Below are 12,103 nucleotides of genomic sequence, written 5' to 3'. Positions count from 1 at the left end.
TCTATGAGAGGCTTCTTAACCGTCCAGCTCTCCTATTCATGAGGCTTCACACATAAGCTCCTTGGTGGACTAAAGTACCCTAAGAGAAATAATCTACTCAGTAGACTGGAGTATATTCCCCCCTTGCTTGGCTATGATACTACTAACAGAATACTGATAGGTTATATTGTAGGAGGACCTAGGTTGGCTAGTTTTGTGAATGGGGTGCTCTAGATTTATATGGATAACCACAAGGAAATGTTTCCTACATTATGTAGTGATTAGACACCTTCTCATATGAAAAAATATGAAAAAAATACTATAGTGTATATACTATGGTAGGAATACAATAGTAGTCACTGTAGTGTTTGAGGACTTTACTGTAGTATTCACTGTAGTATTTACAGTTTACTATAGTATAAATACTGTAGTAAAAAATAGTAGTATGTACTAAAGTAATTACTATAGTGTTTTTTTGGACTATAGTGCAGGATACTGTAATATTTACTCGAGTGTGTTTGGGGACATTACTGTAGTATTTAGTATAGTGTTTTTGTTTTATTATATTTTACATAGTAGTCGGGGGCTTTTTCCTAGAGGAAACCTACTGGAGAAATGCTAAACACTGTATGCACATTTTTGGGATATGGGAGAGGGGAATGGGTAGGGTATATGCCAATTAAATACTGTCATATTTACGATAGTTTTTTATAGTGTTTTTGTGGACTGTAGTGTTTTTGCAGACATTTCTGTAGTATTTACTACAGTGTTTTTGTGTGGATAATACTGTAGTATCCAACAGTACTAAGTACTATAGTACACATGAACAAGGGATACTACAGTGTGTAGTAATGTATTCTACAGTATCCTACAGTTAACTACATAATTCTATAGTAAGTACTGTAGTATTCTATAGTAAACTGAAAATATTTTTGTTGTGTGTGTTGTCAAATTTTGGACGGCATCCCTTTTCTCCCCCCTTTTCCAGAAGTGTGTACTTGCAGTCTTCCTGTCATGAATTTGCAAGCATTGGATTGCTGTAATCATTGGCTAGAGAGTTTCCACCATTGTTAACTCCATAATGGCAAGTGTATAAGTCCACACTTTGGGAAATGGGTTGAGAATCATCGGGATGCAGCCTTGGACTTTTCTTTTATGGAAACTGCTGCTATGTGCAACATTATCCTGACCATAACGATGACGTCACACAACGAAATAAAGCAGTTTGACAATATAGTATCTCTGTTGTTGATTCCACTCGAAACCACACTTTGTTGTTGTCTTTTCCAGGCTATTGATTTGTTAGAAAGATACAATTTCATGCATTGCACCTCTTGCACATTTTGATTATACACAGAGGGGACTTGCAGTGATATATTTGCTATATGCTCAACAAGTGGACATCTATTGGAAGGGATTTGGAAATCATAATGTATGTAGCCTTTGATGTGTTGAGGATTAATTTACATGTCCCATTCTGTCTTCCCTGCAGGGTAACCAACCAAGCTGGAATTGGGTCGACGAGCAAAGACATCTGGAGACAAATACAGGCACTGCTCTCGACCAACAATCTATAAGTAGACCCACTCTCTTAGGATGGGGGGCACCGAGTTGCACAAAGCTGCTCTGATTGGCTGGAGCTCTGTCTGTCAGTTGTCAATCACAGCCTGAGGAGCAGGTTATTGGTCTGGGAGCTGTGGGGGGGTGGGAGAGGAGTTCCAGAATTTCCAGGACCACAATCTGCTTGGCTGACCGCAGTAGGAGCATGTTGAGAGGAAGCAGGCCAGTGGGAAGCAGTACCTCTCCATGGAGCTCTGGAGGAGCCAATATGGCCCATGGAATGGGGATGGTCTACCTATCCAAGGTCTATCTTCTCTTATGGATTGGCTTCCTGTTAGAGTCTGTGTGTCTGCCGGTCGTGGCTCAGACCCCAGTCCACCCTGTTGTCACCACGAATTACGGGAAGCTGCGGGGGTTAAAGACGACGCTGCCCAATGAGATCCTAGGGCCCGTGGAGCAGTACTTGGGGATCCCGTACGCTTTGGCCCCTACAGGGGAGAGACGCTTCCAGCCCCCCGAGCCTCCCATGTCCTGGCCTGGGATCAGGAATGCTACCCAGTTTGCCCCTGTGTGTCCACAGTACCTGGAGGAAAAGTTACTCAACGATATGCTGCCGGTGTGGTTCACAGCGAACTTGGATACAGTGGTAACCTATATGCAGGACCAGAACGAGGACTGCCTGTATTTAAACATATACGTGCCAACTGAGGATGGTATGTCACACCTTGATTAACACAAATATCTTGTTATCCTCTGTTTGCCTCTGTGTTAGTTTTGGCATTTCACTTTGCAGGTCCATTTGTTCTGAAGCAGCTCTAAATTGGCTGGGATAACTTCTTGAACCAGAAACGTTGGTGCACTTTTGATCAAAGTGCGATACTTTGACCAAAGGGCAAAATGCTTTTTTTTTGACTGAAGGCTTGAAATGAATGTGGTCTAATAGAGAGAGAAATTAGATATTTAGACCTCCCTACTGTCTGAGGGCGTAGGATGTCCCACTCCTGTCTATTCTATTCTGTAGCAGTTAGCCTTCTCTCCTGTTGATAAGGTGCAGTGCAGAGTGAGCACTCCTGACTCGGAGTAGTTCTGACACTTACACCACTGATGTAATGCACTTACCCCCTTCAGGCCCCACTATCAGACACCTACAGCAAGATAAAATAAAACGAAGAGTTGGTTAACTTAGTGCAACTGGAACACAGATGTTGAAGGTCGAACGTGAACTGTTGCTGGGCTGTCGCTGTCTCTTCTGAAGAGACAGACTCTTTCTGGTCTATGAAGGTCAATGTGAAGAGAATTCTCTAATGTATTCATACCGAACTCTACACCTCTCTATGCTACATTTAGTCTGAGCTCTTGCTAGATTAAATACCACAGGAGGGGATAGATAATCTGACAATCCCAGTCCGGATGCACAGCCTGGGTCGTTACTCTGGCATCCTATTCCACAATCTCCAGAGACCTTTGAAGAAAAGTTATTATAAATCACTGACATGAACTGAAATCCCTGTGTACTTTTTTTTCTCATTTACATGTAGGCAATTGGACTCAAATACGTAGGATGTCCAAGTTTATCCATTATATCCAGTCAATTCTGTTGTAGTGTGGCATTAGCAATAATGTGATAGGAAAGCGACGTAGGAGTGGAGTGGATGGACCAAGGGTTAGAATTCTTGTGGACAGACAGTGCTGCTGTCTATCCATTGGTTTAGCAGAGGCATCTGAAGTCCTTGGTCTGTGTATTGGTAGTATTAGACCTCCAGGTGATATAACTAGCCTCAGGTATCTTTCATTTGGATACATTATGCCTTCTAACCTCAATTCATAGATGTCAATTACAGAATGAAGGCAGTTTCAGCATCAGTATATTACGATACGTTTGCTGGCATTAAAATGTATGAATGCAGAACATGAATGTTGATGTATTGAAAATCAACTGACCTAAAGCTACAGTTCTTAGCTTAATGTAATTGGCCTGAAGGAAAAACTCAACAGCTCTTCTTCAGGAGTCAAGACGACATCTCTCTCCATATTATTTTTTTTGTCCTGCATCCCAAATGGCACCCTATTCCCTACACAGTGCACTACTTTTGGCCAGGGCCCTATTCCCTACTACATGGCAAACGTAGTGCACCATTTGGGACACAGACTCTGTCTCCTCTTGAGGAGTCAGTCAGTGCTTCATGGAAGACATCTCTCTCTCCCTGTTCTGTTCATCTTCTCCTCCTCCATACTGCCCAGCTGCCCGTCATCCTTACAGACAGTGTTGGCCTTTTCAAATCCCGTGTAACGTGGAGACATCCTGCCAGCCCAGGATCAGAAAAGAGGATTTATAGTTTTATAGTTGTCCTCTTGAAATGGACTGACGGATTAAGAAAAGGCCTTCCATTGTGTCGTCTGATTTAAGTGCAAAAGAACATGCCATATATGGTTAAGTCTTGTATCACGACACAAGGCGAGACCCAGATGCAGACACAGGAGGCAGATGGTTTGAGCTCTGGTATTTATTATAATCCAAGGGATAGACAAAAGGCAGGTCGGGGACAGGCAAGCGCTCATAGCCAGGGCAGAGTCCAAAACGGTACAGGACGGCAGGCATGCTCGTGGTCAGGGGCAGGCAGAGTGGTCAGGCAGGCGGGCTCAGAGTCAGGACAGGCAAGGGTCCAAACCAGGAGGATGAGAAAAAGAGAGACTGGGAAAACCAGGAGCTGAGAGAAAAATGCTGGTTGACTTGGCAAACAAGACAAACTGGCACAGACAGACAGAAAACACAGGTATAAATACCCAGGGGATAAGTGGGGAAGATGGGTGACACCTGGAGGGGGGTGGAGACAAGGACAGGTGAAACAGATCAGGGTGTGACATATTGATAACCTGCACAAGTTCTGTTCTTTTGTATCCTTTTTGATTGTGCAGTGTGGGTGGTCAATGCCATTTTGTCTAGCAGGGGTTGGCTTGTGAAAAGTGGCACATTTGGGATTGTATTTCAATGCCAGAGCTACTTTAATTGTGGATGCTATGTTTGTCTGTGCAGACAAAAAGCTGCAGTGTCTCTGTGTGTGTTTGTGTGTGTGTGTGTGCGTGCGTGCTAGCTCCTGGAGCTGTTGCTGGAGCTGTGGCTCTATCTGCCTCTGCAGTGGCTGCAGACTGGGTACTACTGCGGAGACCCGCGAGGTGATCCTGTTTTATTGTGAATTAATCAGAGTGAATATGGAGCCTCTTGAGGGCTCTTCTGGGTGAGAAGACAATACCACAGCAGGGCCGCGTCCCAAATGGCACCCTTTTCCCCTATGTAGTGCACTACTTTTGGCCAGGGCCCATAGGGCTCTGGTCAAAAGTAGTATACTATGCAGAATGCATGCCAGGCCTCATCTCTTTCTCCCTCCATCTTTAATTATGAACACCGTCCTACATTAGTTCTGTTTTAGTATTCAACACTGGAACAGAAATAGAAAGCAGAAATTACAATAAATCTACTGCTTGTTACCTTCATGTGTGCTCCCAGAGATAATGGCCTCTCTACAATTCAATGGCGAGCTGTGATTTATCAGATCTTTGTTGGTTATAGGGGTGTATGGCTGTGGCCCACGCCTTTGCTACAGTACATCCAAAATGCCCCCCCTGTTCCCTATCTACGGTACTGGGCTCTGTTCATGAGGCTCTGGTCAAAGGTAATGCGTTCTATAGGGAATAGGGTGCCGTTTCAGACTCACATCCATCAATGGGAGCAGCAGATCACTTGAATTATTGTATTCATTATGAATCTAATTCTCTTTTGCATAGAAACACAGGAGGGAGAAAAGCTACAGTGCATTGAAGAAAGAGAACAAATACATTGACAGGGCTTGAATGACAGCTCAATACAGTATTATAGTAGGTTTACCTTGCTCTAATGCTTTTTCTTGTGTGAGTGGCTTGTGTAAGAGAGAGCCGTGCTCTTTGGGTCCTTCCCAAATGGCACACTATTCCCTATATAGTGCACTACTTTTACCAGGACCCATAGGGAATGTCCACTAAAAGGGAATGGGCAGCCATTTGGGACGCAGGCCCTTCTCTGAGCATAAGTAGCCTGCCAATGCCAGTTGGGTTCACAGCACTGGAGCCTGAGCTATTAGCTTCCAGTCTGTCTGTTGTGTGTGTGATTCAGACAGCCAGTCATATGCATGGGGAGGCAGGCAAGACCAGGCAGGCAGAGAGGGGACAATATCTCCAGGCTAGGTCATGAGGCAGCACAATTGTGCCACAGAGGGCTCTGGTCAAAAGTTAGTACACTATAAGGACTAGAGGTCGACCGATTAATCGGAATGGCCGATTAGTTAGGGCTGATTTCAAGTTTACATAACAATCGGTAATCTGTATTTTTGGACACCGATCATGGCCGATTACATTGCACTCCACGAGGAGACTGCGTGGCAGGCTGACTACCTGTTATGCGAGTGTAGCAAGGAGCCAAGGTAAGGTGCTAGCTAGCATTAAACGTATCTTATAAAAAACAATCAATCTTAACATAATCACTAGTTAACTACACATGGTTTATGATATTACTAGTTTATCTAGCTTGCCCTGTGTTGCATATAATCGATGCGGTGCCTGTTAATTTATCAGTGAATCATAGCCTACTTCGCCAAACGGGTGATTTAACAAGCGCATTCTTGAAAAAAGCACTGTCGTTGCACCAATGTGTACATAACCACAAATATCAATGCCTTTCTTAAAATCAATACAAGTATATATTTTTAAACCTGCATAATTAGTTAATATTGCCTGCTAACATGAATTTCTTTTAAATAGGGAAATTGTGTCACTTCTCTTGCGTTCTGTGCATCAGAGGCAGGGTATATGCAGCAGTTTGGGCCGGCTGGCTCGTTGCCAAAGACAGCCAACTTCGCCAAATGGGGGAAGATTTAACAAAAACGCATTTGCGAAAAAAGCACAATCGTTGCACGACTGTACCTAACCATAAGCATCAGTGTCTTTCTTAAAATCAATACGCACAATACACAGAAGTATATTTTTTCAAACCTGCATATTTAGTTAAAAGAAATCCAGGTTAGCAGTCAATATTAAACTAGGGAAATTGTGTCACTTCTCTTGCGTTCATTGCACACAGAGTCAGGGTATATGCAACAGCTTGGGCCGCCTGACTCGTTGCGAACTATTTTGCCAGAATTTCACGTAATTTTGACATTGAACATTGAAGGTTGTGCAATGTAACAGGAATATTTAGACTTATGGAAGCCACCCGTTAGATAAAATACGTAACGGTTCCGTATTTCACTGAAAGAATAAACGTTTTATTTTCGAAATTATAGTTTCCAGATTTTACCATATTAATGACCTAAGACTCGTATTTCTGTGTGTTATTATGTTAGAATTAAGTCTAGGATTTGATATTTGATAGAGCAGTCTGACTGAGCGGTGGTAGGCAGCAGCATGCTCGTAATCATTCATTCAAACAGCACTTTTGTGCGTTTGCCAGCAGCTCTTCGCTGTGCTTCAAGCATTGAGCTGTTTATGACTTCAAGCCTATCATCTCCCAAGATTAGGCTGGTGTAAACGATGTGAAATGGCTAGCTAGTTAGCGAGGTGCGCGATAATATCGTTTCAATCGGGGACATCACTCGCTCTGAGACCTTGAAGTAGTTGTTCAGCTTGCAGAGCGATGTATAACGACGCTTCGAGGGTGGCTATTGTCGATGTGTTCCTGGTTCGAGCCCAGGTAGGGTTGAGGAGAGGGACGGAAGCTATACTGTTACACTGGCAATACTAAAGTGCCTATAAGAACATCCGATAGTCAAAGGTATATGAAATACAAATGGTATAGAGAGAAATAGTCCTATAATTCATATAATAAAACTTATTACCTGGGAATATTGAAGACTCATGTTAAAAGAGACTACCAGCTTTCATATTATATTATATTTCATGTTCTGAGCAAGGAACTTAAACGTTAGCTTTTTTTACATGGCACATATTGCACTTTTACTTTTTTCTTCAACACTTTGTTTTTGCATTATTTAAACCAAATTGAACATGTTTCATTATTTATTTGAGGCTAAATTGATTTTATTTATGTATTATATTAAGTTAAAATAAAAGTGTTCATTCAATATTGTTGTAATTGTCATTATTACAAATAAATAAAATAAATGTAAAAAAATTGGCTGATTAATCGGTAACAGGTTTTTTTGGTCCTCCAATAATCGGTATCGGTATCGGCGTTGAAAAATCATAATCGGTCGACCTCTAATAGGGATAGGTGCCTATTTAGGAAAGAGGAAGCGGGCTCTGGTCAAAAGTAGTGCACTATATGGAATGGGTTGCCATTCGCGATTCAGCCTTGAAAGACGTGCATCACTACAAACATTGGACAACTCTGCATGCTCTCAATTTTCCCTTTGACTTTTACAAGGGAAACCAACAAACCAAGACTTAGTCAAACACAGAGACTCGATTCTTCTTTCATCTGTTCTGACAGATGTGCTGGGTATCTGTCTGATGGTCGTAAAGTGAGTGTGTGCATGAGTGCATGCATGTGTATGTGCACGTGTGTGGGTGTGTGTATGGACATTCTGTACAGGACAGATGTGGGAGTTTATGCTTTGCTGCGTTAAACTGACATGCCACTTGCCTTTGTTTGTACAGCTTGAGATACCGTTAACTGTGAGATTACAGGCCTGTTCAGTGTTGTGTGTGTGTGTGTGTTGTGTCAAGCCTTAGGCCTCATTATGTACCAACCAGCTAGCGATCTAGCGCCTCAGAGACACCAGACCAGCATAGTGTCAAAAGAAACAGTTATCATAGCAATATTTGTTGCTTTTTTAAAATGAGATAATATTTTAATTGGTACTAGGATGCAATCCAAATGGCATCCGATACCCTGTATAGTTAACTACTTGTCACCAGGGCCTATAGGGCTTTATACTATATAGAGGATAGACCCTTCTGGAAAGACCACATGAATTTCACATGAACACGTGAAGTGTTCCAAAAACACATGTTTTCATGTGATCATGTGATCTTATGTGAAGTTATTGTGATAACGTGACAACATGTAAAGCGACACTGTGAAACGACATGTGAAACTACATGTAAAAACTACACGTGAAAACATGTGATCACGTCCCACTGGGCACAGATGTCAACTCAACGTCTATTCCACACGGGTTGAAATGACATGGAAACAACACTGATTCAACCAGTGTGTGCCCAGTGGGATACAAAGTGTTCCAAAAAAGACGTTTTCACATGTCAAATCGTGTGTTTTTTTCTTGAAGGCGGGTGGGATGCAACCGCAGTCTGAGACCAGCAAAGTGGCTCCTCAATGTTACAGGATGCTACTCCTGTCTCAGCTGTCTTAATCTTAACGATCATCGTTATTACTCTGATGGGTCTGTCAGTGAGTCAATCTGTAGTGCTTATCTGAGAATGAAGTCTATTATCAACCAGGTATTCTCACACCACAGCAGGCTAACGGTCCAGTTGAAGATCTAGCAATGGCTAATCACGTCATCTAAATTTAACAACACGCCCACCTCAAACAGCATAAGACCCCAATCAGATAAGGGGTCTAACACTACCTGCACATGACAGTACAGAAAATATTACAACCCGTTTAATCCCTGGATTCATAAATCGCACAGTGTCTCTAAGGCCATGAGGTCATAACACTACTAAATCAAATCAAATGTCATGTGTCACATGTGCCGAATACAACAGGTGTACAACAGGATGTACCAGTGACTAGAACCATTCAACGCTGGTCTGACCAATCAGAATCCATGCTTCAAGATTGTTTTGATCACACTGACTGGGATATGTTAAGGTCAGCCTCAGAGTACAACATCAATATATACACTGACTCAGTGAGTGAATTTATAAGGAAGCGCATTGGAGATGTTGTACCCACTGTGACTATTAAAACCTACCCTAACCAGAAACTGTGGATGGATGGCATCATTCGCACAAAACTGAAAGTGTGAACCACCTCATTTAACCATGGAAAGAAGTCTGGGAAAATGGCTGAATATAAACAGTGTAGTTATTCCCTCCGCAAGGCATTCAAACAAGCGAAATGCCGGTAAAGGGACAAAGTGGAGACGCAATTCAACGGCTCAGACATGAGACGTATATGCCAAGGTCTACAGGAAATCACGGACTACAAAAAGAAAACCAGCCACGTCACGGATACCGACTTGACGCTTCCAGACAAACTCAACAAACTTTGCCCGTTTTAAGGATAATACAGTGCCACCGACACGGCCCGCTAATTAAGGATCGGTGTCGGACAACTTCCAGTGAAACTGGAGGGCGCGTAATTCAAATATATTCTAATAGTTAGTATGGACAGTTAGTATAAAACATTTAGGTACATATAAGTGTCTTATATAGGCTGAAAGCTAAACATTTTGTTAATCTAACTGCACTGTTTGATTTACAGTAGCTATTACAGTGAAAACATGCCATTCGATTGTTTGAGGACCGCGCCCCACATAAAAATATTTTTCCACCGGCACAGGTTTCATACATTCATATATAAAGATGAAATATTCACTTACTTTTTAAAAATCTTCCTCTGATTTGTCATCCAAAGAATCCCAGCTATAACATGTAGTGTCGTTTTGTTAGATAAAATCCTTCTTCATATCCCAAAAAGTATCTTTAGTTGGCGCAATCGATTAAAGTAATCCACTCGTTCAACTCGCAGAGAAAGGAATCCAAAAATCTACCCCTAAACCTTGTTTCAAGAAGTCAAAATACGGTTCTATTTACTCCTCAGACACCCTAAAATGTAATCAAACTATAATATTTTTTTCGGAAAGAAGTATGTTCAATAGGAAACCGATTTTAGCCTGGTGCGCAACTTCCTCGTGTAGCGCAAAGACACAGATTTCCAAGTGTGTCATCATACTATTATTTCTTATTAATTTTTGAAGTTACAAGCCTGAAACCTTGAACATAGACTGCTGACAACCTGTGAAAGCCATGGAAATTGCATCCTGGGAGCTATTTTACAATATGAGCTTTCTCTTGCATTTCCAAGAGGATGTCTCATTTCTAAAATAATGTTTTTTCTTTGGATTTTCTCCAACCATATCTATTGTGTTATATTCCCCTACATTATTTAAACATTTCCACAAACATCAAAGTGTTTTCTTTCCAATGGTACCAATTATATGCATATCCTGGTTTCAGGGCCTGAGCTACAGGCAGTTTACTTTGGGCACGTCATTCAGGCGGAAATTGAGATTAAAGGGGCCTAGAAGCTAACAAGGAGTGTGCCCCCCTCTCCTTCTCTGTGGCCGATATGAGTAAAACATTTAAACATGTTAACCCTCGCAAGGCTGCTGGCCCAGAGGGCATCCCTAGCCGCGTCCTCAGAGCATGCGCAGACCAGCTGCCTGGTGCATTTACGGACATATTCAATTGCTACCTATCCCAGTCTGCTGTCCCCACATGCTTCAAGATGGCCGCCATTGTTCCTTGTACCCAAGAAGGCAAAGATAACTGAACTAAATGACTACCGCCCGTAGCACTCACTTCTGTCATCATGAAGAGCTTTGAAAGACAAGTCAAGGATCATATCACCTCCACCTTACTGGCCACCCTAGACCTACTTCAGTTTACATACTGCCCCAACAGGTACACAGACGATGCAATCGCCATCACACTGCACACTGCCCTATCCCATCTGGACAAGAGGGATACCTATGTAAGAATGTTGTTTGTTGATTACAGTTCAGCATTCGATGCCATAGTACCCTCCAAGCTCATCATCAAGTTGGAGGCCCTGGGTCTCAACCACGCCAAGTGCAATTGGGCCCTGGACTTTCTGACAGGCTGCCCCCAGGTGGTGAAGGTAGGAAACAACATCTCCACTTTGCTGACCCTCAACACTGGGCCTCCACAAGGTTGAGTGCTTTGCCCCCTCCTGTACTCCCTGTTCAGCCACGATTGCGTGGCCATGCACGCCTTTAACTCAATCATCAAGTTTGCAGACGACACAACAGTAGTGGGCTTGATTACCAACAATGACGAGATAGCCTGCATGGAGGAGGTGAGGGCACTTGGAGTGTGGTGTCAGGAAAACAACCTCTCACTCAACGTCAACAAAACAAAGGAGATGGTTGTGGACTTCAGGAAACAGCAGAGGGAGCACCCCCCTATCCACATCGAAGGGACAGCAGTGGGAAGGTGGAACATTTTAAGTTCCTTGGCGTACACATCACAGACAAACTGAAATGGTCCACCTACACAGATAGTGTGGTGAAGAAGACGCAACAGTGCCTCTTCAACCTCAGGAGGCTGAATAAATGTGTCTTGTCACCCAAAATCCTGTCAAATCTTTACAGATGCACAATCGAGAGCATCCTGTCAGGCTGGTACAGCAACTGCACTGCCCTCAACTGCAAGGCTCTCCAGAGGGTGGTGTGGTCTGCACAACACATCACAGGGGGCAAACTACTTGCCCTCCATGACACCTCCATGACACCTACAGCAAAGCCAAAAAGATCATCATGAACACCAACCACCCAAGCCACTAGCTGTTCACACAACTACCATT

General features: G+C 42.8%; 1 protein-coding gene across 1 annotated transcript in view; it reads left to right on the top strand.

The window, feature by feature from the left end:
- Positions 1–1,710: 1,710 nt before the first annotated feature.
- The window catches only part of LOC135543553 (neuroligin-4, X-linked-like), a 73,253-nt gene continuing 62,860 nt past the window's right edge, over positions 1,711–12,103 (top strand). Inside the window, exon 1 of the mRNA XM_064970909.1 lies at positions 1,711–2,252. Coding sequence (XP_064826981.1) covers positions 1,745–2,252 — 508 coding nt within the window. The 5' untranslated portion in view covers positions 1,711–1,744. The remainder of the gene's footprint in view (positions 2,253–12,103) is intronic.

Source organism: Oncorhynchus masou, chromosome 7, assembly GCF_036934945.1.
Source record: "Oncorhynchus masou masou isolate Uvic2021 chromosome 7, UVic_Omas_1.1, whole genome shotgun sequence".
Classification (NCBI taxonomy): Eukaryota; Metazoa; Chordata; class Actinopteri; order Salmoniformes; family Salmonidae; genus Oncorhynchus; species Oncorhynchus masou.
Note: the sequence above shows the minus strand (reverse complement) of the source record. Positions and strands in the feature narration are given on the sequence as shown.